The following is a 27,979-nucleotide window of genomic DNA, read 5'->3' on the forward strand; positions in this document are numbered from 1 at the left end:
TTGATCTTCTTCTTTTCTTCTTTCTTAATAATTGATAGTAGGATAAAGTAATGAAAGTTAAGTATATAAATATAAAACAAGTGAATGAACTAATTAACTCTAAAACATGTTTTGAGCTGCGCTGACTTCAAAAAAAATATAATAAAAAATATTAAAATTACTTTTTTTCAATAAATAAACCTACTTGTTTGTTTTGTTTATTCTTTATTTTTCATTAATTCAGAAAGCATCTCTAATTGTTGTAATTTCATCTGTCGTCTTTTAAAATGAATATCATTATTATTATTATGTTGTTTTTGATTATTGTTGTTGGAATTAGAATTAGAATTGGATTGTTGTTGAACTTGTTGTTGTTGTTCAACTTTTGATTCAATCTCTAACAACATTGATAATGGAATGGAAACTTTATCATTAATCCATTCAATTGTATTATTATTGTCACTATTATTATTATTATTATTGTTATTATTATCATTGATTGGTTGTATTTTTCTAGTCGGTTGTTGTTGAGAAAACTTTGAATAGAATTTACAATAATTGAGAGCTCTTGCATAATCAATAGATTGAACATCACCATTTCTAACCTCTCTTTCACACTTTAAAACAAGTGATGATATCCGAGTCTTTGATTGAGATGATTGTATCATAATGTTCCATAGAAATACAACTAATTTTCTGGCTCGCATATGTATTATTCCCCATCGTATCAATCTTCTCTCGATAGATATTGGTTTAAACAAGTCTGTTTGAAGCATAGCAATCAAACTGTTGCCAATCGATTGTAACCATTCATCGGCAACATCCAGTTTCAATAGTGGCTTTAACAGCAGATACACTAGAGGTCTCATTCTACTAAAGTTGATGGTTTGTCTTCGATTGAGTATCACTCTTTCATAGAGTATTGGAGGTTTGGCAAGTGCACTCTCAATCTTTGTTCTTATAGTATAATGATGTCTCTTCATATCCTTTAACAATGATTTGGGAATATTATTATTATTACCATTATTACCAACAATCAATCTTCTTGAACGTGATATCATCATTATATTATTCTCTACCATCTTTTTTTCAATTGGTTCAAATGTTTGTTGTACCAATTTATCTAAAGTAAAGTACACACAAATATATATATAAGTATTATATTCCTCGTACACTACTTATAAGAATATAGAAGAATATACAACAAACATACCATCTATACGATACTGATTAAAAGTAAATAAAGATATCAACTTTTGAACCATATTATTCTTCTTTTCAACTCCTCCATTATTCGTCGTCGTTGTTGTTGTTGATGTAGTAACAGCAATAGCATTATCAGTTGTATTGATTAGATGAGATCTATTACACTTATCACCATATCTACACTTTCCAAACTTTCTAAACAAGAAACATATCTCTGTACCATTGATATCATATTCTATTATCTTTGGTTCAGATGACGAAGAAGAAGTTGTTGTTGCTGTTGTTTGTTCATTATTCTTCTTACTCTTATTCTTATTCTTATTATTATTATTCCTCTTTCGTTTCTTGTTTGATTCTAATGATGTATTCATCATCACCTTTACATTGTTTGATTTATTTATTTATTTATATATCTATGTACATTCGTTATCAACATCGAAATGATTCGTTTCCCTCTCTTTTTTCACATTTTGTCGGTACTTTGAGTAAAATATTTATTGAATCAATATTTTAGTGTACAGAGATAGAATAGAAGATAAAGAGATAAAGATATGTTTACATTCAAAGGAAATAAAGAGTATCAAGATTCTGTGTCATCATCGTTGACAGCGATTAAATACAAAGCATCGGTTGAATTACCATCATTGTCAGATGTCGAATCAGAAGATCATAGTCAACTTCACCTACTTCCATGTTCAATCGGTCATAATGGTTATGCAAACGTAGCAACTTACTTTAAAATCAAACAATCAGATGGTATGATATAACACATATGAGATGAAAGAGAATGAAAGATTGTTGACACTTTTACCTTTTATAGATAGTATAAATGGAGGCTATTTTGAAAGTAGTTTAAGAGGTAGAAAGCTATTGGGAAAACAATTAAATATACCAGATGATTATCAAGGTATAATATTAAGATCTGAAAATGTAAAAGATGTCAATATGAAGGCTGACAATAACAATAATGGTGGCCCTGCCAATAAATGGGAGGCAGTATCATTATTTAATAACTTTACATACTGGAATAGAGAAACTAAACCATCACAAGAAGATACAACTCAACAAGCTCTTAAATGGATATCAATAGCTCAACATGTATGAATTGAATTAAATTTCCACACATGTAATAATAACCCTAACCATTTGAAATTCTATTTCTCAGATACACCAAAAAATAGCATATGATCAAATATTGGATCTTGATAAAATGAATCAAGATACTACTACTACTACTGCGACTACCACTACTGATACAACAACAACAACAACGCCAACTGAACCAATTAATAACAATGGAGAAAAGATAAAAGTAAAAGAAGAGATAATAGAACCAGAGTTGGAAATTAAAAAGGAAGAAAATATTAGTTCAACAACTACAACTACAACTTCAACGACTACAAATGGAAATGGAAATAATAATAATAATAATAATAATAATAATAATAATAATAATAATAATAATACAACAGTTGTGGATGAAAAGGAAAAATTAGAAAAATTAAAGGAAACTATTATCGAACAAGAAAGCAAGGAAGAACAAGAAGAACAAAAACTAAAAAAAGAAGAGGAACAAGATGGTAAAGGAGATGATCTGGAAGAACAAGAAGATGACCAAGATAGAGGTAGAGGAGAAAATGCAGAAGAAGCTAAAAGAGCTATTAAAAGAAGAAAGAATTAAATAATATTTTAATTAAAACTTATTTGGTTTGATGTGTACAAAAGTAATAATGGAAACAAGTATTGATATTGATGGCGGGTATTATTATTTAAAGATATACCCATTTTCGAACCAACATTTTTACTACTATGCATTTATTGTTGTTGTTGTATTCCTATTCTCTCTCTCTCTCTTTCTCTCTCTCTCTCTAGAGAGTTTCTAAAATATCCAATAATACTCTTTTTTGTTGGAATACTTTTAAATGGGGCATGATTGCAGAATGAAAGAAATCATCGTCACCAATGGTACATGCAACAATACTTCTACTATTTCGATGTGTTTGTAAAAAACTATATAAAATATATAATTAATAATTATTTAGACAATCTCTTGAAACCTAACCTTTTATAAAGGATACATACTTTTTAAAGAATAAAGGTGATTTAAGGAATGAAGATACAAGTATTTTAATTTGTTGTAAAATTTCACTTGATTGACCTTCTCGAATTCCTGCCAATACCTTTAATAGTGTATTAAACTCTTCGTTGGCAGCTGGTTGGACAATAGTTGGATGAAGATTATCCTTACTTGGTCTCAAAAATTGAAAATATTTCTCTAGTATTGGTACAGCCAAAAGGAAATCCTCTATAAACAACAACAAAAATAGATTGATTAGTATATGATAATAATATCATTTGTGATACTTCTCTTTAATAATTTAGTTACATACTTTCATATTGAGATGGAGGTTGAATACCATGTCTAATCCATATTTTAGCTGTTTGAACATTTGGTGATGCAAGTATTGGTGATAATCCATAGAAATTATTAATTTCACTATTTGCACCAGCCTCTAATAATAAACTAACTATATAGATTTTAGAATCTTCTGATGCTTTCTATAAATATATAAATATATTAAAAAGTAAGTAAACATCCAACATATTGGTTTGAGGGAAACACTTACAAACAATGCTGTATTACCATTTAAATATCTTTTGTTTAATGATTTTAATCTTGATTGAAAAAAGAAAAGAGAATTATGATAAATATGATATGTATAATAAAGGTTACTAATATACGATCGATAGTACATACGATATTGATTTTAATTTATCTCTAAGAGAAACTATATCATTTGTTTTTACAATGGTCCAAAGATTTAAAGCTTTAACTCGAAGTATTGAATTGGGAGGGATTTGGACATTATTTAAATATTGGTGTACTATCAACTTTTCCAATGTATTACAATTTGTTTCTACCAAGTCTTGGATGGCTGTTTGGTAGTTTTCTTGATGTATGATATTCTTGCAATAACAGTCAATGTTTAGATGTTTTAAAGATGGTTTGATCTTTTTGTAGATACTCAATCCGAGTAGTCCGTATATAAGTTGGTGTGAACATGCCACAGAGACACGCTCTAAATTACGACTGAGGATGTCTACCATTAGGTTGGGACCAAGATTATTGTTTTGAGCTATATTTAGATGTTTGAGACTCGGTGCAGACAGTGCCAACTTTATATCCCTCTCTTCCAACGAACACTTTTCCAATGACAATGATGTCAAAGTTGTACAATGGGCTGCAAGTTTTCGAATGACATCTCGATTCACAACCCAACTAAAATTAAAATTCAATGTTGTTACTTGTGATCCGTGTGATGTTAGAATCCTACCAACTTGAAACTCTGAAAAATTATTTACAAATTCAAATGACATATCTTTCCAAAATGGACAATAAACAATAAACCTATTTAAAAATCTGAAAAAGAAATAGAATATTAATATCAAAAGGTTGTATGATTGATTGATTGATTGATTGATTCCCCTATCTTGTTACCTTGAAACATATGAAGTTCGAATTAAATCTGGAATACCAAGATTTGATATAATATTAAATAATAATTCATTTGGTAGATCGAGTAATGATACCTTTGGAAGCATAGCAATATTAAAAGAAAACATCTTTTTCTTTTTATCTATATGCATACCATCATCTTCATCACTACTACTATTTCTTTTTGTAGTAGTATATCCATTACCAATATTATTTACAAAATCACTATCTATATCCATTAATATTCCCATTGCATCGTCTAACAAATCATGTTTTCTTTTTGATAATAGTTTATCATTTGATGATGTTGATGATGTCGAGGTAGTTGTTATAATACTCGATGTTGATTGTTTGTCATCATCCATCATTGCCATTGCCATTTCTCTTTTCATTCTATTTAACCATTGTCTTATTAATGTTTGATCATAATATTCTTTATTTGACCATATCTCTAATAATTTAATGAATTTTGGCTATATAAATCCATTATTCACAAACAAACAATCCAAGTTTTAATAAATCATCAAATCATCATCCAAATAACAATCATAATAATAATAATAATAATAATACATACACATTGTTCCTCTGGAATCATAGTCATTATCTTTTTCTCGTGTAGTTCCAAAAACTCTGTTACCTTGTCTTTAAACTTGTCAATAGTATCACTATAACCAAAAAGTAAAAAGATTAATATTAGTTCTGACAAGACTTTAAGAGTAGATAGATAGATATATTGTACATACCCATTCTTACTATGAGATAAATCCTTCATAAACAAATCAACAGCATACAATGCATTTAATATATGTTCATTTTGACAATACCTAATCGTTGACTCTATCGATTTGATATAGTAATCTATAAACTATTACGTAAATGAACGTGTCAATAGCTGCTATTGTGTGTAGTGATAATAACATAGGTTACCTTTTCATTTTGTTTACAATGATCAACCAGTGATGTAGACAATGATTTCAATCTGTGTACCGATAGTTTACTATCTTTTACAATCGATTGTAATTCTTCTCTCCAACCCATTGTTATTGTTGTTGTGTTTACAACTATTGTTGTGACTGTTGCTGTACAGTAGTAGTAGTAGTAGTATCACTCTCTTTCTATTCCTATTCTTCTTCTTCTCTTGTTATCGGGTTGTATCGTCGTCGTCGGTAATAACTTCATTCAGTTGTCGCGCTCTTTCTCTCCCGCCCGATCTTTCTTTTAAATTATGAGTATCAATAATAAGACATTTGTAGTCAACTACTTTTTTGTCTCTCAAGTGCATTTCTTTTAAAAACTCATCATTCACATCCATTCATACATCCATTCATACGAGCAAATAACAAGGAAATAATTATCAATGCCCTAACCTAAAAGTTGTTTACTGCATTGATCACAATATACAAAAAAAAAAGAATAATGGATGACCGACGAACAGTCGTATCGTAGTAATCATCATATCATACATATATTATATTATTATTATTATTATTACTCAATGTAGATCTACTGAAGTTATACATTTTATCAATTATGTAATATAGAAAGAAAAGTGGTTGTTAGTTAGAGGTTTCAATACTTTGTCACTCTTTCTTCATTTTGATTAGTTGGGCTTTGTATCGGGTGATGATTTGAGCAGCAGGCGTTTATTTCATATATATTTTCACCAATTTTGCACGATTTTTTTAGTTTTTTCGGCACACTGCTCACAGAGACAGACTCGACAGACCTATCACCTGAAGAGCGTTCATCGTAACTTTACCTGTCACGACCCTCGCTCAGATACAAAAATGGTACATTTTTAATTTATCCATATAACTATCAGCATACCATCTGTGTTTAATACTTACTCTTTCATCTAATCATCATGATACAATAACCTATTACTCCCTACTATTATTATTACTATGCTTACAGGCCAAGAGAACCAAAAAAGTTGGAATTGTTGGAAAGTACGGTACCAGATATGGTGCTTCTTTAAGAAAGCAAATCAAGAAGATTGAAATCACCCAACACGCTACCTACACCTGTTCATTCTGTGGTAAGGACTCCGTCAAGAGAACCTGCGTTGGTATCTGGAGCTGTTCTGGTTGCAGACGTACCCTCGCTGGTGGTGCTTGGACTGTCAGCACTGCTGCTGGTGCCACCGTCAGATCTACCATCCGTCGTCTTCGTGAACTCAACCAATAAGCGCGATAGAAGGAAATAAATCTGTGCAACACATTATAGAAATCATCATCATCCCATCAATCGATTACTTTTTTGTTTAGAGGTTGATGTAATAATGCAATGCATTCTACTTTTGTATCTTAAATACTTTTTAGATTATAATCACTTCCCTACTACTACTACTACTACTATTACCAACTATTACACCTATCAAACGCGCCAAAAAGGGTCAATGTTTCATCTATCCGATCGATTATACGTATTCCCTAATATTATTCCCGAATTAACAAATAGGATCATCTCGGTATAATTATTTAAATCAATATTAATGATTTTATTTCTTATTTAATTTATAAATTATTATTATTATTATTTTTGAATCAATCTTATTGAATCCTCTATATATACCAAAAAATATTTGTTAGTTAGTTTTAAAAACTATAAATATGTATACTAGTTTAAAAGAAAGAAGTGGATGATCCGAAATCGTTAGTGCCAAATGGATTATTATTGTTGTTATTAGATTGTTGTTGTTGTGGTTGTTGTTGTTGTTGGGCTGGTGGTCTTGATTTAGTTCCACTTGGAGGTGGTGGAGAAAGAAGGAAACCACCGCCACTAGAAGCTCCAGCTGCTGGTTGTCCAAATGATGGTTTGCCAGCAGGTGGAGTATTGGTGGTTGGCGATGCTTTGTTGAATGGGATATGAATGGTTTGACCAGACTTTAGAGAATAATCAATCTTTGGTTGGTTATCATGTTGTTGTCTTGCCAATTCTGATTGTTTCTTATTTTTAACATAACTATAGTAATAATTTACAAATTAATATTAATATTAATATTAATATTTCATCATCCAAATCATTACTATATCATATGATTCATATTTCAGTCATACTTTTGTTGATCTTGTAAAGTAGCATTAAAATCAAAGGCATCACTACGATCTGTGAAACCCATACCAACTAATGCATGACGATCTGTGTTGTTTATAAATAATGATTTGGTTTGTTAGAACACCACTATTGATTGATTCTATGTTCTGTGTCAAGTCAACTGATTGTCTTTCTGATTGATACAAACCTCCATTTTTAATCTTGATTACAAAATAACGACTGCTATCGATGACAGGTTCGACGGCATTTGGTTCTACAGGACATTGAGCAAATATTTCACCATTTGGCTCTTCAAATTTGATAGTACACTTGTCTCCCTTGCCTATGATAACTAATCTACCTGACCATATATATGACTCTGGATCCCAATCTTGTGCTCTATTCACAAACAGATAGTAGTATTGATTAGTCATTCATTCATTCATTCAAATCATCAATCATACTGCACAAAAATGAATCATTAACATACTTGTAACCAGCAGCATTTGGTCTTGGAGGAATTCTATATATAAAACAATTCCTTTTTGTATTAATAAAGTTTGTTCGTGATCTTCTTCATCCATCTCTCTCTCTCTCTCTCTCTCTCTTTATCTATCTCTTTTTCTATCTATCTTTATCTTTAGTTCAATTTTAGAATGAAAATGATGACTTCAAACTTGAAATTAATTTTAAAATAAAATTTTACCTTAAAATCGCAAGAGGTTGACCACCTGACAGACATCATCATCAGCATGCAGAACAGCAAACGTTGATGTATAATGTTGAACTATTCAATCAATCAAACAAACAACCAAATCAAATCAAATCAATAAATGATTGATATAGAATATATATTTGCAAATCGGTCATTGTTGAGTAATGGATGAATCATTGTTGTTCACCACTTGTATTCTATAATACTCGTCTAATCAAAATTAAAAGTATTTTGGTTAAAGGGTAAAGTGCGCAGGCAATATCGATTCATTTCATCGTAGATTGTCTCAAAGTCCAAAAACATTTCCACACTTTGGGATTTTTAAAGAGGAAGAAAAAGTTGTTTGCAACCTTTTGACGCAAAGCCCAAATTATCTTCCCATTTTTATTATAATCTAATTCATTCATAATTTATATATATATATATTTGTAAATATTTGTATTTGTATTTATATATTTGTTATATATATTATATTAGTTTAGTTTAGTAATAGTAATAATGGATCCATTAGAGGAATTAAGTAAATCATCAAGAAGTGTTAGAGTGTCAATTCACAACTCAACATCAAAGAGATTGATTTTAAAGTCACATCCTCTTATTTCGGGTCAATGGAAGGTTACTCCACCTGAAACTATACTCCCTTTGAGGTATGTATATATATAACTAGATATTTGTATACTCAGTATTTTAACACAAATCACATGTCTTGTTATTATCTATCTACTTTTTACTTTACTTTTTTCAATAGTACAATTGAATTTGGTACAGAATCAAGTAATTTACTTGGAAGTACAGAAGCAGGATCAATCTATCAGATTGAGGGATCATTGGAAGGACAAGGACAATTTGAATTCTATTGGAACAACCCATACTTTGGAAAGAGAGGATTCCGTCGTTTAGCATCACCAGGTTTTGAATGTGACTACAAGGTGATTGACACCAATACATGTGTACTTCGTTTTACCGTCAAAGAGATAGACTCTGGATTCCTCAAAGAGGTGGAGGACTTGGAGGGTGAAATCAAGACATTGTCGGGATTGATTGTCGAGAGTGACACCGCCTTGAAGGGCATGACCAAGATGATGCAAGTGTATCAATCGCAAAACGACACCAAGCAGGTCAAGTTGGTCGAAAACACCGTGCGTGAAAAGACCAAGCATCTTGAAGACCTGCGTCTCAAGAAGGAGTCGCTGGCCAAGGAGATAGAGACAATCAAGCGTCTCGAGAGCGACCCCAAGTTTATGGAGCAGAACCTCACCAAGATCCGTGAGGCTATCGACGGTGCCGTCAAGGCTCGTAAGGGTATGGAGCATATGCGCGAGGTCTATGACAAGCAAAAGGACATAAAGTCAATCGAAGGTCTCGACAAGCAGATCGAGGTCAAGAAGCGCGAGACTGACGCACTGCGTAAACGCGAGCAAAAGGTCATCCAAAAGGTGATCGAGTTGAAAAAGGCATTGGGTATTGGTGCGACTGTCATCCCCAAGATCCGTCGTGTGCAAGCACTCTACGACTACACCAAAAACAGCGACGATGAGATTTCAATGGCAATTGGCGACATGATCGACGTCATCAACGACGAGAATCCCGAGTGGTTGGGTGGACAGCTCAACGGCCAAGTCGGATTCTTCCCTCGTTCATTTGTCAAGTTTTTGGAGGACACTACACCCGCACCAACCAACGCTGCTACAGGTGTTGCTGCTGCTGCATCAGATTCACAAGCTGCTGCTTCTGCTGCCGGTGCACCCGATCAAGAAGATTATACCAGTCTCTACCCCAAGGCACGTGTCGTATATCCACATAATGCAACTGACGAGGGTGAGATTACACTCGTCGTCGGTGACACGATCACTGTCTACTCGTGGGAAGACGACTACTGGTGGGAGGGTGTATTGGGAGACAAGTCGGGATACTTCCCCTCGTCATGTGTCGACTGGATTGAACCAGAAGGTGAAATCACCGTTCAAGACAACTCTTACTCTTATTATGAAGAGACTACATCTTCTGCTGAAGCAAATCCAGTTCCACCAACTCCAACCACTCCTCAACAACAACAAACATTACAACCAACAACAACAACAACCACTCCACAACTCAACAAGACTCCATCTGGAAATAAATTGACAACTCATCTCAATACCAATAATAGTAATAGCAATAACAATTCACAAAACAATTCACCATTGTCTAGTTCTCCAAATACTCCATCTCCACTTGTCAAGAAACAAGATGAACCAGTCAAGACTGCAACCCTCCACACTACACCAAAGAGAGAGTTACCAACTACTCCAGCAGTTGTCAAACCAACTCCAACTCCAGTCGTTCATACTCCAACTCCAACCCCAGTTGTTCATACCCCAGCACCAGTTGTACCTACCCCAACCCCAGTTGTTCATACTCCAACACCAACTCCAGTTGTTCATACCCCAGCACCAGTTGTTCAAACTCCACCTGCTCTACCAATCAAGAACTCTCATTTACATACATCTACACCAATCAATAACAACAACAACAACAACAACAATATTTCATTGGTTGGAGGATCATTTGATAAGATTCTTAAACCACTTTTAGAAGAACTTTCAAAACAATTGGTTGAAGCTCATCAAAAGGAAACTGCACAATTACATTCAAGAATTGCAGAACTTGAAAAAGAAGTACAATCTTTGAAAAATAATTCAACTTCCTCATCCTCTACATCATCAAATACTACAACTACTGCTACGACCACATCTATTCCATTCTCACATGTAAAACCACCATCCGCTTCACCAGGTACTATTAAACCAGCACCAACTGTTACCTCTGTTGCATCTGTGGTTTCAAAAGCAACCATTATTAGAAAGTAAAAGAGAGAAAAACAAAAAGCATTCCATCAGTCAACAACACAACATTTAACATATATTATAATTATATTATAATATCATATCAATCAATCAATCAATATATATATATATAAATTAATAGAAGAATATAAATAGATAGTATTTTGTATTTTAGGATTTATACGCCGCCATAATCAATGATCATATGATTAATATTTCTTTATTATTGATTATTTAATTTATTAAATTGTTGATCCAAGGTGTTGATTGGAATTTGATCAGATTGTGAATGATTCAACATATCTTTAATGCTGACAGTTTGGTTTTGTAGACTTTCTGAATTGACGACAATGACATATCTTGATTGATAACGTCCAGATACACGTTTCAATTGTTTAGATATGTTTCCACCAGATAGTAGTTGATACTCGCTCGTCATGACATATTGATCGGCCTTTCTCAACGATCTGACAATATCCAATGACTGTTGAGTGAGAGCTTCTTTTTGTTGATCATCAACAAGACCACTGTTGTTGGTGACTAGGAACAATGGTAATCGTTCCTTTGGAACTACATTTTCACCAAGATTCAAAATCAATCTCTCCATTCCACATGCCCATCCAATCGATGGTAAAGCACCACCCTTGTAACCAAGTTGTTTTGCCAAACTATCATATCTACCACCACCCAACAATGCCAATGGTGGTGATGCTGCTGCTGCTGCTGCTGAATCACCATTACTCTTTGTAACTACTTCAAATATAGTATGACTATAATAATCTAATCCACGTACCAATCCTTGATCAATTTCATAATTTATATTTCCTTTTTCCAAATTTAAAAGTATATTTTTAAATCTAACATACAAACAAATAATTAATATATAATATATATGATATATATATATATGATTACATTACTTACCTTTGATTACTATTTACATTTAAGAAATCTAAAATATTTGGTGCTTGTTGATTGATCAATCTATCATTTTCATCCTTTGAGTCTAGTATTCTTAAGAAATTACCACGTTCAAAACGTGTCTTGGAGTCTGCTGACAATTGATCCAATCGACTTGCATAATATTCTTTAAGTGATTTGAGATAGTTTGATCTTGATTCTTCATCTCCCAATGAATTGATTTTTAACTATAGTAACCAAAAGGTTTTGTTAGTCACATAGGTAGGGTAGTTTTAGTTTATCTATCTATCTATCTATCGATGTATGTTTTGTTTTTTACATACTTGAATTTTAGATTGATCAATACCAATTGAATCAAGAAATTGTAATGAAGTTTCAATTGATTCTACATCGGCAAGATAATGATCTTCACCTATGAGTTCACAACCCAATTGTTCAAATTGACGTTGACGACCTCTTTGTGGTCGTTCATAACGAAACATTGGTCCAGCGTAAAAGAATCTTTGTGGTAGTTGAACAGTGTGATTGAAATCGTTGATAAAGGCACGCATCAGTCCTGCAGTACCCTCGGGACGCAGACATGTCATTGAACCACCTTGATCTTTAAAGTTGTACATTTCCTTCATCACTATATCACTCTCTGTGCCAACCGATCGTGTAAACAGTTCCAATGGTTCAATGATCGGTGTAGACATGTCTCTATAGCCATACTTGCCACACACCTTTCTACCAGTCTCTGTTATAAAGTTGTACAGTCTCTTTTGATCTGGGAATAGATCTACTGTTCCTCTAATTGATTTAATCATCTTTGAAAAGAAAAGTATAGGTAATAATACTAATACTTTGTAACAAAGTATATTATATTATCACGCACGATGTTTCAAAGATTTCGGAACATGCATTTTAATTTAAAAAATTGAGTTGCATTATCTGATTTGATCAAAAAAAAAGAGGATTATTGGATAAAAAAGTTTAATAATAGATTCTTGCAAAAAGATCAACTTTAAAACCTCTCTCTCTTCTTTGTTTGCGACCAAACACTGGTTGTGTGTTGATTGATTGATTGGTGATTTTTTTTAAAACAATGGGTAGGTGTGTGAGAGTTGTTGTTGTTCACTTCAATTGGTTTAGATCATCACTACCTACATCATACATAGATATATATATAGAGATAAAGATAAAGATATTTTAGTGGTGTATATCTAGAAAGAAGATAGGTAGATAGATGTCAGTAGCAGGTAAAATATATAGTTGGGCAGAATTGTCCAAACATAATACAGATACTGATTGTTGGGTAGCTGTCAATGGAAAAGTTTATGATATCACAAAGTATGTATATTGTACTTATTATTAGTATTAGTTGGTTGTTATAGTCAATATACATTCTTATTGAATTCTTATTCTTATTTTGATTTTTTTAAAATTAGTTGGATAAATAAACATCCAGGTGGAAGAGATGTATTATTGTATGCAGCAGGTAGAGATGTAACCAATCTATTTGAATCATATCATCCATTTACAGAAAAGCCAGCACAGATTATTGAAAAGTATCAGGTTGGTGTGCTATCGAGCACCGAGTTTCCAAAATATGTTAGCAAGAGCAAGTTTTATGATACGTTGCGAGAACGCGTTGGAAGCTATTTCAAGCAGACTGGACAAGATCCACAGGGTTCAATTGGATTGTACACTAGAATGTTTTCGGTCAATGTGGCATTTATCATTTGTTATCTAGTGTCGTTGTACACTACCACCAACTTTATGTTGTGTGTTGTGATGGCATTGATCACAGGGTTTAGTCAGGCTTTGATGGCTATGCATACATTGCACGACGCATCTCATTCGGCTGTCGGACACAACCCGTTGATGTGGAAGATCTATCTAGGATGGTTTGAGTTTTTGACAGGGTCAAGTTACTATGCCTGGATTCACCAACATGTCCTCGGTCACCACCTCTACACCAATGTGCGTGGTGCCGATCCAGACGTTGGCGATGGTGAGATTGATTTCCGTATCATTACACCCTACCAGACACGTATGTGGTATCACAAGTACCAACACATCTACGCACCCATCCTCTACGGTCTCTACGCCATCAAGGTGCGTCTACAAGATTGGGAAACCATGTTTAAACGTATTAATGGCAATATCCGTGTGTCGGCGCCACAAAGATTCGACTTTGCCGCGTGGGGACTCGGTAAATTCTCGTACCTCTTTTTCCGTATCTATCTCCCCCTCCACTACCACAGTGTCGCCAGTCTGGCCGTTTACATTGTGTTGTGCGAGTTGGTCACTGGATGGTACCTCACGTTCAACTTCCAAGTCAGCCATATTGCCGAAGACCTCAAGTTCAAGGCCACCCCGTCCAAGAATGAGGAGCAAATCGTTGTCGATGAGGATTGGGCCGTCTGGCAGGTACTCACCACCCAAGACTATTCTCACGGGTCGCTGTTGGCCACCTTTTTATCGGGTGCCCTCAATTACCAGGTAGTTCACCATCTCTTCCCCTCTGTCTCACAAGACCATCTTGCTCAACTTGTTCCCATCGTCAAACAAGTCTGTCAAGAGTACAACATCAAATACACTATCCTTCCCAGTTTCTACGATGCCTTTGTATCTCACATCTCTTACATTTATCGTATGGGTAATGATCCAGATTATGTTAAACAACCAATTCATAATAATAAGAAATCAAATTAACAACAACAATAACATATAGATAGAAATGTTAGTTTGTTGTAATCAATATAAATAAATAAATAAATAATATATATAATATAATATAAATCAATGTTCTTGCTCCTTTGATGAAAAATTCCAATTTTTTATTTAATGGTGATGGTGAAGTCCTTCGATGATGGTGTTTGTAAAGATTAAGGATAGATAGATAGCATACAAAGAAAGATGATAACTAAGATCTTTTTTTAGGTTGATAGATATTTGACTGATTCTTGTGCAAATCGGTATGTATTAAAGATATTCGGATCGTATCACACTTTTCTAATAAGTACCAACATTCATATATATTACACCTGTTACGTAGTATTTAGTATACTACCTATACTACTATTCTAAATGTCAACGATAACAACAATAGAAATATATCGGATTAGTCCAGAGGTAGACTTCTTGGGTCTTCTTGCCATGTACCTGGTTGTCTCTTTCGAGGATTTACGAGCGTGGCGAGAGAAAGCTGCTGCAAGGGGAGAAACAACATCGATTGCGATGGGCTCAGGTGGATTTGTGGTACCAACGACACCTTATTACAACCTAAAGCCAATACTCAATCACCAACATCTAGAACACCGAGGTGTCAAGACCAAACTGTTGGTCTTTCATTTGGCTGACACCACCGCTCCCCCAAAGCAGTACCATCAATACGATTTGAAAAGTAGAGAATTTCAGCTCCCTCAAGAAGATGAGTTCCAGATTGGTCGACATGAACACCTCAACAAAATAATAGGTCACCTAAGAGGCTTATTGGAAAAAACCAAAGCCTCTGGAATGAGAGCCAATCAACTTAAAGTCACTCGAAACCAATCTGGAGACATAATACAATTCCTTCTCTTGGGTGTCGATCATCCATTTGATACTTCTATAGAATATAATAATAATATTGATACTACACAAAATAAAAATTTGAAGATGGGAAGAGATGGAGAAATATTCGAGACAAACAATTTAGAGATCAATAATAATAATAATAATAATAATAATAATAATAATAATAATAATAATAATAATTATTATAAAAAGAAAAAAAATAAAAAAAGGAAATAACAATTGCAAAATACAATAGCCGAACAAACTCTGATGAACTACAGAAGAGATATTGGAAACATCAGCTCTGATGATACACAATCACTAGTAGGATGACAAGGTCACATTCATTGAGAGTACCAAGAAATAAATATTTAATTAAATAAATACCAAACCAAAATATATATATTGACTACCACTCCTTAAAGTTGATTTCCTATATTGTTGCAATTTATTTTATTATATTGTAATGTGTTGATAATTAATTAATCCACCAGTTTATTTATATCCAAAATAAAATGACATTATTTTGTTTGTCATATTGATGTTTAGTACAATCAATAAAATATAAATGATTAAAACCACCACAATTGGGAACAAGAATACTCTTGCATTTTGAATGAATGGTAGTGCTAAATGAAATAAATAAAATAAACATTAATCAATCAATCAAAAATAAATAATCTATTAGATTTCCAGCAGGAGGAGATGCATCTCCTTGACATCTTCTACTTACCATTGTATCCGAGAAAAGTTATATAATAATAATATACAATAGCCACTAAAAATAATGTATTTGATAATATGGTCGATAACAATGAAGTTCTTGATAATAAAATTGGTAATAAAAAGTACTAAAATAAAACAAATATATGGTTTTGGTTTTAGTTGAGTTGATCGCATTCATCATGTCGTCGAATGACTATACATATAGATAATCATCATCTTTTTCTTTTTCTTTTTCTTTTTCTTTTTCTTTTTCTTTTTCTTTTTCTTTTTCTTTTTCTTTTTCTTTTTCTTTTTCTTTTTCATACCTGAATAACATAAAGTATAATGAAAAGTGGGAAAAATGAATTGCAATGTATGTCAAAGGCGTATAACCATTCAACCTTTTGATCGACACTATGATGATGAGCCGATTCTCTGAGGAATTTGTTTGATAGCCACCATCCAATCGTAGCCACCGCCAAACCAATTGCTATGAAATCGAAAAATACAGCCCAAAACATAGTTATTAATATACGATCGATCCAGAGAGAATGGAATGCAATAGAATATGCCATAGATGCAATCGACATGAAGAATATAAGTATAGCTACAAATGCAGGATCATCTCTTGCCCATTGATTTTTTGTCTCTAATTATAATAAAAATATGTGTCCAATAGTTAAACAGACAGAGATAGATAGATTGTTAATGATTATTGTCTCATACATTCATTATCTTGATGTTATAATAATAGAGAGATAGATAGTTACGTTTATGCCAAGAAGTAGTCCTATAGACTCTTGATGGATTAAAGCATAGATAAAACATTATCCAAAAGGTATATTCCATGTCCATCTGTGGATAGTGTGCTATCCTACGAAAATATTCTGGTACTAGTCTCTTGTAACTTGTTGAATCATGTTTCAAAGAGGTTGTCGTTCTTGTAACTCCTCCTAACATATTTGTTAATCCTATATATATATATATCTATCTGCGCAACCTTGAAGTTGTTGTTATTATTGTTGTTTAATCTTTCTTTATGTTGATTGTTGTTGTTGTTGTTGGTTGTTGTTGATTACTATTCAGATTGTATGATATGATAATTATGATATTGTACAAAGCATAGTAAGTAATTGATATAAATATATATATATACACAAGTGATAATTGATTAAAGATATAAATAATGAGTGTTGTGAAATGAATGACTAAATTCAGAGACTGAAGATTGAAAGGAATTTTAGAGCGAACTTTATTTCAAGTTTCAGGTGACTCATTTTAATAACTATCACCTTTGAAAGATCTTTCACTAGTACTATTCGATTGTGTGATATATATATATATAATATACCGAGTATATATATATATCTCATACAAATCACCGTATATCAATATCATATTATGAATGGAGCAAATACTGAAGCGGATCACGATGATTTCAATAATAATAATACAAGTATTAGCAATACCAACGACGAGTTGATAAATGTTGATGATATTCTAGTCGATGATGATAGTGACAGAGATGATGGTGATGATGATGTGGATGAAAAGGAGAAGATGGAAATAGAAGAAACAGCATTGGAGATTAAAGCAAAGCCTGTAGAGTTGTTAATGTCACTAACTAAAGAATTCGAGAAATATGTTGTACTCTTGACTAAAGTAGATGTAGATCTTAAAGAAAGAGTACCATCAGAGAGTATGTATCATACCATCAAATGAATGACCTATCACCTATATAAAATATATATATTTATATATACAATATATACACACACAAGATGATTAATCAGTAATATTTATTTATTGTTGTTGTCTAGACATTGAAACATCGATAGATACATTATTGGGATCAATCGATAATATGAAAGATTACTTGAAATCGATGCAACATAAATACGATCAACACAAGAATGCATTGGAAACCAAACAAGAACTAACAAAGGTTAAAAAGGATATAGAGACCAAAGACTTTTTGATTGAGAAGTATAGACAACGACTCAGAGGATGGAGAGATCAATTCGAATTGATATATAGAGAACAAAATGAAACACTCAAAGCATCTGGGCAGGTACTGCCTCCTAGTATCGGTGGCAGTGGTATGGTGTCAGACGGTGGCATACCATTTTCACCCATGCCCAATACACCCATACCAAATACTCCTGCCATTCTATCATCACTCTCCTCACGTACTCCTCCTTCCTTTTCAATGTAGGTACTTGAGGTGGTGGTGATACCTCTAATCATAATAATAATCGATAAAATATGAACATACGACAAATCATTCACCTAATCAATCAATCAATCCTTGTAAATAAAGTAAAATATATTTAACTTAATAATAATAATAATAATGATAATATGTTAAATGTAATGAATGATACTTCGAATCTTGAAAATGAACATTCACATTCATATTAATATCTTTGGGTTTTCATTGAATGCAAGAGGAATCGTTGTCAAGGTGCGTATCGTGTCAGTAGCCGCTGCTGGTCTGCGTTCATTGAACAAAAAATCGGACGAGCAATAAGTAGCAAGTAGAGTGAGGGAATTAAAAAACACAAACATTTTTTACTTTTTATCACAAAATAATACAATAGGTAGGGTGGTTATTATATTATATTTTATTTTATTGTTTATCATCATCGTTTTGCTCAAAAACAACTTGTATATAGTTAGAGAGTTTATTTTATTGTTGTATATATATATTTGTATATTTAAAATTATATATTTGTAGTAATTATTCATATTCATTCATTCATTCCCTTCCTTTTAAAATACAATCAGTCAATCAATCAATCAAACAAACAATAGTAGTAGTTAGTTAGTTCGTTAAGTTGCAAACAAAAGTGTAAAACATAAAGAGAGTGACAAAGGATAGATATAGTTTAAGGCAAACAAAAAAAAAAGAGAGAAGAATACAAGAATTAGGTAGAGCTGAAAAGACGAGTATTAGTTTTGTCATAGACGAATAGTTAGTTTTGCTTTGCAACAAAAATGTTGCCATATAGGGGTGCAAAGTTTCTGTTCAAAAAATTGTTTGGGCAGTACTTTCAGTATGATTTGGAAAAGGATCAGTTTGATATTGGTTTCAAAAAGGGTACTATCAACTTGTCCAACCTCGAACTCAATATTCGTCGAATCAACCAAGATTTGGGACATTTGCCACTGTCGTTGGCATCGGGATTCATAGGCAACATTTTCACAAAGGTCCCTTACACTTCACTATGGGAGAGCAACAGTGAATTCACAATCAAAGATTTAGAATTAACTTTTGTTTCATCAATCAGTATGTAATTTAAATTATTTATTATTAGGAGGTATATTTTAATCAATCAATTAATCATTCCATTTTATTTATATTTATAGATTATGAAAAGATTATATTACCAAAGATTAATGAATTACATGATGGAGCTAATCATTCAATGAATCATTCGGGTGAAGATGGAGATTCATTTATACCGCAGTATTATTCCGATGAAGATGAGGATGTGGACAATAACACGGATCAAAACAATCATTTTGGAATGGAGGGGTTAGAGGCATTGCTAGAAATGATCAAAAAGATTGTGGACAAGGTATCGGCAAAGATTTCAAATTGTACCATTTCCATTAATCACTATTCCAAAGATTTAAACAAATCTATCATCCTTTTGTTTACAATCGATCAAATTGAATATTGTGATGATGAAGTTGCAAATAATACTTTGGGAAAGAATAGCAACAACAACAACAACAACAACAACAACAACAACAACAACAACAATACTACTGGAGATTATTTTTATAAAAAGATTAAATTAAATAATCTAGTTATACGAATAGCTCAGGTCGAAGGAAATATATTAAATCATAATGGGTTCATAACATCTTCAATATTTACAATAGTCAAACCAAATCAATTTCAAACAATATTCACCAATCGACCAATTTCACCAAATATTAATAGTAACAACAATAATAACAGTAATAATAATAATAATAATAATAATAATAATACGCCTATCGATCAAAATGATTATGTACAGTTAAAAATCAAAAGAAACGAAAGAAACAATAATATCCCATTTTTAAGTACCGAATTTAACTTTAAGGATTGGATAGTATTATTATCACCGACTCAACTTTATATGATTAAACATTTTATTGAAATCCTTAATATCGACAATAACCATTCCAACAGTAATAATCAATCATCCACTACGACGACGACGACGACGACAACAACAAAACAAACAGCAGTATCTTTTGATGAAAAGATAAATAATGTATTAAAGAATAGTAGTAGTAATAATAGTAATAGTTTAAACAAATCAACATCGTCAATTTCACAACAACAGGCCAAATCACCTCCAACTTTGGCACAAGAATCATCTTCATCATCGTTAAAAGGATCGTCATCATCATCGTCACAACAATCTCAGATGAAATGTAGTTTCCATTGGAGTCAATTAAAGATATTCCTTTTTAGTCAGGATTACGAAAATAATCTATACAATGAATTCTTAAAGCAACATCATTATGGATCGGCAAACTTCTTTTTACTCTATTTACAGGATCTTCACATTGGTTATTCTCGATTTAATCAGTCCAAACAATATACCTTCAATATTGGAAAGTTTAACTTTTCTCAAAATATTGAATCGAATCCAAAGAATTCAAATTTAGAATCATCATTGGAAAATGATTTAAATAATATGATTCATCCAAAGTAAGAGATCAAATATATATATATAAAGAAGAGAACCTTTTATATTTAACATTCTTTTTTTATCTAGTTTATATACAATTATACAATTTCATGATAATATCAATTATTTAGAAAAGAATGATATATCATCAAAAATTATTTTTCATTATCAAAGTATGTACTTTGTTTCAATCAATATTATATTATTATCATCAGAACTAATATTCTTTTTTTGTTGTTTGATTTAGATGAAAAATGCTATGATAAAGAAATTAATATACAATTAAAGGATATATCTATTTATTTTTACCCATTTTTATTACAATCAATGAATTCATTTTGGAAACAAATAGAAGGACTATTTGAGAATCACCCAAACAAACTAATGGAGATGAAGAAAACAGATAGTTCAAGCCCAATCATTGCCTCCTCTTCTTCCTATCATGAAATATTGACAGAGATTAAAAATACTGGATTTTTATTAAACGATCACAGTCTTTCTACTCCATTCAATACACCTCATGACCATACCAATACACTAATCGATGATATGGAATCAACATCAACAAGATTACAAATTTCAACTCCACACATTAAATTTCATATCAAATTCCCTGATATCGATCAATTATTACCAAATAATTTTATTAATGTGTATGTAAATAGTAGATAAATAATAATAATAATAAGAATATAGAAAGAAAAACTTATATTTCTATTTATTTTTTCAAGACAACAATTAAGAAAAGAAATAGTTACTATAAATATTTCAAATGTAAAGATTGTTTCCAATATGATAAAAGATATCAAGGATTTGAAATGGTTGATTGATTTTGATGAAATCAATAGTAATTTAATCAATGAAATGAATGATACTGTTAGATTTTTGGATATTGTTGTACGTGATCAAACCGATGCCAACTTTGGGTGTGGAGGAATCACTCCTTTAGAAATAACGATAAAAGGAGACGTAGGTGGAGCATTCTCCAACTATGACATTGATCTCAATTCACCTCAATTGCATTCTCGCAAGTCACCTAATATCCATTCCTCCTCTTCCAATCATATCAATACACCTCCATCTCCCAATCAACATTTCAACCCATTCGAATCGATCAACACCCAAAGAGAAACAAAAAGAAAAGGTCCATTTTCACATTTTGTTTCAATGTCTGAAGGAAATATATTTAATAATGATTGGTTAGATGAAGCTGAACAAGATGAATTAACAATGTTTAGACATTCTTCTATAGAATCTTCTGTATGTATAAAAAAGTAGAAAATATATATATCAATATTCTATTTATACTAATTATTATTTTAATTTAGAAAAATATGATTAATATTATAATACCAAGATTTAAAATTGAAATGAAAAAGGATGATTTAATATTATTACATCAATTATTTGATTCTTTATCAAAATTTTTAAAGGATTTTAATAATGGACAACAAGAAGATCAAGGGAAACAGAAAATAGAAGAGGAGGAACAAAAACAAGAAGAAGAAGAACCATTATCAGAAGTGAAAAAGAGTAGTAAATCATTCTTGTCGTTATTATTAATTGTCAATCAAGGAACAATTAGTTTGGTTGAAAGTGAAGATACAAAATCAAGCTATTACAATTATGTCATTGACTTTAGTCAACTCGACCTTTATACAGTTTCAAATTATTTTGGTCGTGATATTCATTTTGTAAATGGCAGTATCAATCAATTTTCACTTAAAGAATCTGATCTATCAAAAGATCATCTAAAACCTAGAACTTTAATTACTAGAACTTTAAATACTCAAAAGGTACGACTATATATATTATATTTAATTTTATTTCTATCATAGTTTCTAATCAAATTTAATTTAGTTTATTGTTAAACCTTCATTTGTAATTAATTTATCAATGAATAATGAAGGAAATACTGGATTTTTGGATGATATTTTAGAAGAACCATTATTATATATTGGATTGAGAGGAATTACACTCGAACATCGATTACAATCAGTATGGTATTCAAGATTGGTCAATTTCTTTAGTCTCGATGAAAAGGATGAAAAGGAATCATCTTTGTCAGATGTTCAAGAGACTACTAAACCACAAGTTGGTTTGGAAAAGAAACGACCATTGAAAAAATTATTCAATTTAATGGATTGTTCCATAACCTATGTTCCTTCATCAAACTTAACGTCGGCTGGTGTTTTATTGTTTACAGACACCAAGTTTATCACTCGTGGTAGTGATGATATATCTTGTAATGGAAAGAATACTCATCTCTATGTAGTTGGGGATGTCCAACAGTTAAAAGAACATACCCTAATGTCACATTCATCCATTTCCACTTTTTGGAAAAATATTGGTTTTGAACAATCAATCTATTTGGATTATTATGAAATGCAAATTTTAATGGATCCTAATCTTTTCCCTTCATTTTCAGTAAGTCAAACAATATATTAAGAATCAATAATGATACATTTAAGTTTCAAACTAATCAATCTTTTTTTTTATCATTAGTTAAACTTTAATCAAAGTAATGTATCAATTACAGTTTGTAGTGATTCATTTTTTACATTGAATGAATTGATTAGTAATTTGTTTGGATTGGATATTCCATATCAAGAGGTGGCAGATTTAATTATATCTCAAGGTATTGCAATGGATCTCAAAGATAATATCGATATATTGGTCAATGAGGATATGCTCAAAAACTCGCCATACACAACCGGTCTCAACTCTTATGCAACCACCAACAATAATTACAACTTTACCAACTCTTCTTCAACTATTTCTCCCAGTCCTTCGCCCTTGGTCAACTCGTTTTCCAACACTCCCTCTCTTGAATTTGAGGATTTTGAAGAGGACCCTTCCATCTATTACAATGAAGGGTTTTCAGAGGATGAAGAGGAGGAAACTTTTCACGAATACCATTCACCACCTCTTTCACAAAACGAAGCATCTAGTAGACTATCAGATAGTACCAGTAGTCTTTTAGATTTTGGTTCAAATGACATTACACATGAAACTTCATCTCAAACGAGTTTACCATTTATTGGTAGTGTTGTCATTGAAGATTATGATCATCAACAACAACCAATTATCTCTACTACTTCTACTACTACTACCACAAACAACAACAATAATAATAATAATAATAGTCAAGAATATATGGATCAACAACCAAATAATGATAATCAAGAATTAAGTTTCTATGTAGACTTGGATCAAATGTCTGAAAAGGAGTCATCTGATAATTATCCTCCATCTCCTACTCCCCCGTTCACATCTATTCACAAAACAGAAGGAAGTACTATTTGGTTTGACCCTCGTTTAAAAACAATTGAACCAATTGAAAATTATATTACAACTCCTGCCGAGGATCCAGAAGATTGTGATTTACCTTCAAATTATCCAAAATCAGTTGATAGATTTTTAATTCGAAAGATTAATATATCTTTGATGATTTATAAAGGAAGTGATTGGGAAATTAAAGAAACTATCCCATCATCAAGTAAAACAAATAACACTAATAGCGGTAATAGTAAATGTAGAGAAACGAATTCATTTGTTGAATTTATCATTTCAGATTTTAATCTTAGAATTGATAAATTTGAAGAATCTGAAATGTTTAGTAAACGTTTATCAATTCAAATTTTAGATTTTACTGTATGTATCTCAAATTATATAATCAACATAATATTGATTGGTAAATTAATTAAATTTTCTTTTTATTTTTTTAGATTATTGACCATATACCAACATCAGTATGGAATAAATTCTTGTGCTCTGATACAAATATTACAAGATATCAAAAAACTCCAATGATCAAGATTCTAATGGAAACGATTAGACCAGATTTAAATCGACCACTTTTACAAGAAAATCGATTAAAAGTTTTAATATTGCCATTGTGCTTTAATATTGATCAGGATACGATTATGTTTATTGCCAACTTTTTCACTTTCAAACCACCAGGTGCTCCAAACAAACAAACATCGTCATCGGGTAGTTCACCCGGTAGCCTCGAGTCATCACCTTTGAATGCCAAGTCACATCGTGGCAAAAAGGTTGGTGCCTCTACCAGATCAATTCCAGAAGACAAGGCACAGACCACTGAAAAGGAGGCACAGGAAATGACTTACTTTCAGTCGTGTGAAATTGCACCTATTCGACTCAAGGTTGACTACAAGCCCAAAAAGATTGATTACCACAGCCTGACCAGTGGTAATTATGTCGAGTTGCTCAATCTATTGCCTTTGGAAGGCGCCACATTTAACCTGAATCGATTAAAGTTGGTTGGTGTTGCCGGATGGAGTAGTCTTTTGAACCAGATTGGCAAGAATTGGGCACTTCACATATTCCACACACAGTTGATGGGATATGTCAGTGGTGTTCGTGGTATCAACTCTTTGGTTCATGTTGGAGAGAGTTTGGCCAACCTCGTCGTACTTCCTCTCGAACAATACAAAAAAGATGGCAAGGTATTAAAAGGTCTTAAAAAGGGAACAACCAACTTTTTAAAGAATCTTACTCTTGAATCATTGGCATTGGGTGCTAAATTTGCAATTGGAACTCAAAGTTTATTAGAGACTGCCGATACTGTACTTTCATCTAAAAAGAAAGATCAAAATGCATCTGATAGTCAACAACAGCAGCAACAACAACAAGCTCAAAACACTCCACCTCTTCAACAAACACCACCACAACCAAGATTAAAATCTTCCTCTTCCTCTTCTTCATTGAATAATTATTATATTGGTGGTGGTAGTGGTAGTGGTATTGGTACCAACAACATGGGTGGTTCTGGTGGTAGTAGTAAATTATCAGATCAACCAGTTGACACTAAAGAAGGTATTCAACATGCCTATGAAAGTGTATCAAGAGAGATTAAATCTGCTGCTCACACCATCATTGCCATTCCAATGCAAGAGTATACCCAAAAAGGACCAAAGGGTTATGTAAAGTCAATGGTTAAAGCAGTTCCAATTGCTATCATTCGTCCTATGATTGGTATCACTGAAGGTACTGTCAAAACACTCCTCGGCATTAGAAATCAAATTGAACCACTCAAAAAAGCAGAGACTGATGCAAAATATAAAAAAGTAAACAAATAACAAATTTATATATTATTAAATATATATATATATATTTATTATTATTATTATTACTATTCTTTTTTGTTTTTACCAGTAAGTATATTTGTACATTCCATTATTTTTAAAAAATAAATTAATTTATTATTATTTTAAAATTGTAAATTATATGTCCATTATTTTGTAGTTTATTCAATAACCAAAATATCTTGGTTAAATTGTACCTTTGGAATTGGACCTTTATAAAGATTAAACATATTTATAAAAGAATTTTCTGCACCAAAATATTTTACTTTTGGATCGTTGTTTATAGGATACGAGTTGATATTGGGAATTGTTGTTTGATTGATTACATTATTGTCTTGAAGATATTGAATAATTTCCTTTCTATCAGATATGATCTTTTGCTTTTTCTTTTCATCGATTTGATGTTTTATATATCCATCTCGAAGCATATCCCTCCACAAGCCCACAAAAGCCTCTTTTTGTAGGTAGTGTTCAAAAACTGTTGAATTGGTGCTTCCAAAATTAAAAATATTATCAAAAGATTGAGCATAATAGAGGTAGGCAAAATAATCACCTTTATACAAATAATAATTTCCCCATATACTATTCTTTTGGTTGTATTCAAGATAGTTGGAATAATCGATACGGTGATTTGAGAAATGACTAAATCTAGTCTTTTTATCCAACTTTTTCATATCCTCTTCCAATTTTGATCGTTGGAGGATATATGGAACAACCGATGACAATGATCCACAATCACTTCTATTTGTGTGTAGAAATTTAATTAATTCTGGATTATTTGATACTGCAGCAAGTGCCAAACACTTGTTTGTTCCTAGTTCACTTCTATTATAGTGTAAAAACTTGACCACATCTAAACGTCCAAATAGACATGCAACCTCCATTGTCTTAGGTGATATTCCACCACAATTCATTGAGTGATGGTCTTGCAAAGAAGGTATTTTCATTCTCCTATCCAACATTTCAAGAGCTGCCACATTACCAATGGCAACAGTTTTGAAAAAGTTTATATTTCTATATGATAGATATCTTTTATCGCTGCAGTCCAATATGTATCGGAGAATGAGTTGATTGTCTGGTGATGGTGGAAGAATGGATGCCACTTCAAGCAAGTCTCTAAGGTGCGCATTCTTGGGACCCAACGACTCTAAAACATATTGAAATATTTCATAGTTTGATGAAATCACGACGGTTTTAATGATTCTATTTGTGTATAGCAAGTTGGCTGCCAATATGTCTTTTGACTGTTCACGCAAATAATGGCATGCTCTAATGAATCTTGAAGGACTATTTGGAGGATTATAATAGAAACGATTGCCAGCTAGATACTCCAACACGATTGAAATGTAAGGAGAAAGGGTTTTCTCTTTGACACATAGATCGACTATCTTGAAAAAGTCTGGTTCTGTCAACTCTGGATTGGTGAGTAGAGCTGACAGGTCAGTATAGGGATTCTGAGTGTTAATGATGGTTTGGGGACAGTAACGTAAAATGTCATTCAATAATCGGTAGAATCGATTATATGATACCCATGTAATAGTTGCATCTTGAAATGAGTACCGATTGGTGTACAAACTAGAAACGGGTTCTATCAATTCATGAACTTCTTTGACTGCATTGAATAATTGATAAAATAAATACTTGTTTTTGAATACTTTAAAGAATGTTGATGTTAATAATAATTGAACTTCATCGTTGTTAATCATATCTTATCTATCTATAGATATACGTGTTTGGAGTATAAGTATAGT

The 27,979-nt window shown here is 32.0% G+C and overlaps 13 protein-coding genes across 13 annotated transcripts; 6 read left to right on the forward strand and 7 right to left on the reverse strand.

Moving 5' to 3' along the window:
* Window positions 1-197: 197 nt before the first annotated feature.
* On the reverse strand, window positions 198-1,556 carry DFA_03332 (uncharacterized protein; the record flags this gene model as incomplete). Its single annotated transcript, XM_004362880.1, has 2 exons — window positions 198-1,102; window positions 1,193-1,556. The coding sequence occupies 2 exons, from the start codon at window positions 1,554-1,556 to the stop codon at window positions 198-200; spliced, it is 1,269 nt and encodes a 422-aa protein (XP_004362937.1).
* A 180-nt stretch (window positions 1,557-1,736) lies between these two features.
* Window positions 1,737-2,866, forward strand: DFA_03333 (uncharacterized protein; the record flags this gene model as incomplete). Its single annotated transcript, XM_004362881.1, has 3 exons — window positions 1,737-1,941; window positions 2,006-2,283; window positions 2,351-2,866. 3 exons carry the CDS (start codon window positions 1,737-1,739, stop codon window positions 2,864-2,866), a joined length of 999 nt encoding a protein of 332 aa, XP_004362938.1.
* Window positions 2,867-3,053: 187 nt separating this feature from the next.
* Window positions 3,054-5,722, reverse strand: DFA_03334 (uncharacterized protein; the record flags this gene model as incomplete). Its single annotated transcript, XM_004362882.1, has 8 exons — window positions 3,054-3,195; window positions 3,268-3,490; window positions 3,576-3,744; window positions 3,813-3,861; window positions 3,944-4,606; window positions 4,685-5,154; window positions 5,259-5,549; window positions 5,603-5,722. 8 exons carry the CDS (start codon window positions 5,720-5,722, stop codon window positions 3,054-3,056), a joined length of 2,127 nt encoding a protein of 708 aa, XP_004362939.1.
* Window positions 5,723-6,471: 749 nt separating this feature from the next.
* On the forward strand, window positions 6,472-6,871 carry rpl37A (S60 ribosomal protein L37A; the record flags this gene model as incomplete). Its single annotated transcript, XM_004362883.1, has 2 exons — window positions 6,472-6,474; window positions 6,599-6,871. 2 exons carry the CDS (start codon window positions 6,472-6,474, stop codon window positions 6,869-6,871), a joined length of 276 nt encoding a protein of 91 aa, XP_004362940.1.
* Window positions 6,872-7,308: 437 nt separating this feature from the next.
* On the reverse strand, window positions 7,309-8,590 carry DFA_03336 (uncharacterized protein; the record flags this gene model as incomplete). The annotated part of the gene is made up of 5 exons (XM_004362884.1): window positions 7,309-7,648; window positions 7,744-7,825; window positions 7,929-8,119; window positions 8,211-8,243; window positions 8,580-8,590. 5 exons carry the CDS (start codon window positions 8,588-8,590, stop codon window positions 7,309-7,311), a joined length of 657 nt encoding a protein of 218 aa, XP_004362941.1.
* A 343-nt stretch (window positions 8,591-8,933) lies between these two features.
* DFA_03337 (uncharacterized protein) lies at window positions 8,934-11,412 on the forward strand (the record flags this gene model as incomplete). The annotated part of the gene is made up of 3 exons (XM_004362885.1): window positions 8,934-9,082; window positions 9,184-11,280; window positions 11,403-11,412. The coding sequence occupies 3 exons, from the start codon at window positions 8,934-8,936 to the stop codon at window positions 11,410-11,412; spliced, it is 2,256 nt and encodes a 751-aa protein (XP_004362942.1).
* Window positions 11,413-11,483: 71 nt separating this feature from the next.
* Window positions 11,484-12,987, reverse strand: mhisS (histidine-tRNA ligase; the record flags this gene model as incomplete). Its single annotated transcript, XM_004362886.1, has 3 exons — window positions 11,484-12,117; window positions 12,185-12,408; window positions 12,505-12,987. The coding sequence occupies 3 exons, from the start codon at window positions 12,985-12,987 to the stop codon at window positions 11,484-11,486; spliced, it is 1,341 nt and encodes a 446-aa protein (XP_004362943.1).
* A 419-nt stretch (window positions 12,988-13,406) lies between these two features.
* DFA_03339 (uncharacterized protein) lies at window positions 13,407-14,878 on the forward strand (the record flags this gene model as incomplete). The annotated part of the gene is made up of 2 exons (XM_004362887.1): window positions 13,407-13,510; window positions 13,609-14,878. The coding sequence occupies 2 exons, from the start codon at window positions 13,407-13,409 to the stop codon at window positions 14,876-14,878; spliced, it is 1,374 nt and encodes a 457-aa protein (XP_004362944.1).
* A 613-nt stretch (window positions 14,879-15,491) lies between these two features.
* Window positions 15,492-17,386, reverse strand: DFA_03340 (UNC-50 family protein; the record flags this gene model as incomplete). Its single annotated transcript, XM_004362888.1, has 6 exons — window positions 15,492-15,625; window positions 15,716-15,773; window positions 16,492-16,572; window positions 16,647-16,752; window positions 16,820-17,075; window positions 17,197-17,386. The coding sequence occupies 6 exons, from the start codon at window positions 17,384-17,386 to the stop codon at window positions 15,492-15,494; spliced, it is 825 nt and encodes a 274-aa protein (XP_004362945.1).
* Window positions 17,387-17,827: 441 nt separating this feature from the next.
* DFA_03341 (uncharacterized protein) lies at window positions 17,828-18,148 on the forward strand (the record flags this gene model as incomplete). The annotated part of the gene is made up of 1 exon (XM_004362889.1): window positions 17,828-18,148. The coding sequence occupies one exon, from the start codon at window positions 17,828-17,830 to the stop codon at window positions 18,146-18,148; it is 321 nt and encodes a 106-aa protein (XP_004362946.1).
* Window positions 18,149-18,225: 77 nt separating this feature from the next.
* DFA_03342 (uncharacterized protein) lies at window positions 18,226-18,673 on the reverse strand (the record flags this gene model as incomplete). The annotated part of the gene is made up of 2 exons (XM_004362890.1): window positions 18,226-18,362; window positions 18,550-18,673. The coding sequence occupies 2 exons, from the start codon at window positions 18,671-18,673 to the stop codon at window positions 18,226-18,228; spliced, it is 261 nt and encodes an 86-aa protein (XP_004362947.1).
* Window positions 18,674-19,423: 750 nt separating this feature from the next.
* Window positions 19,424-26,222, forward strand: DFA_03343 (uncharacterized protein; the record flags this gene model as incomplete). Its single annotated transcript, XM_004362891.1, has 9 exons — window positions 19,424-19,715; window positions 19,796-21,140; window positions 21,208-21,293; window positions 21,368-21,773; window positions 21,852-22,380; window positions 22,449-22,916; window positions 22,981-23,547; window positions 23,626-24,774; window positions 24,849-26,222. The coding sequence occupies 9 exons, from the start codon at window positions 19,424-19,426 to the stop codon at window positions 26,220-26,222; spliced, it is 6,216 nt and encodes a 2,071-aa protein (XP_004362948.1).
* A 167-nt stretch (window positions 26,223-26,389) lies between these two features.
* Window positions 26,390-27,934, reverse strand: DFA_03344 (uncharacterized protein; the record flags this gene model as incomplete). The annotated part of the gene is made up of 2 exons (XM_004362892.1): window positions 26,390-26,781; window positions 26,812-27,934. The coding sequence occupies 2 exons, from the start codon at window positions 27,932-27,934 to the stop codon at window positions 26,390-26,392; spliced, it is 1,515 nt and encodes a 504-aa protein (XP_004362949.1).
* Between the last annotated feature and the right edge of the window lie 45 nt (window positions 27,935-27,979).

Source organism: Cavenderia fasciculata (genome assembly GCF_000203815.1).
Source record: "Cavenderia fasciculata unplaced genomic scaffold Scf_Dfasci-G-b-205a01.r1-3, whole genome shotgun sequence".
NCBI lineage: Eukaryota > Evosea > Eumycetozoa > Acytosteliales > Cavenderiaceae > Cavenderia > Cavenderia fasciculata.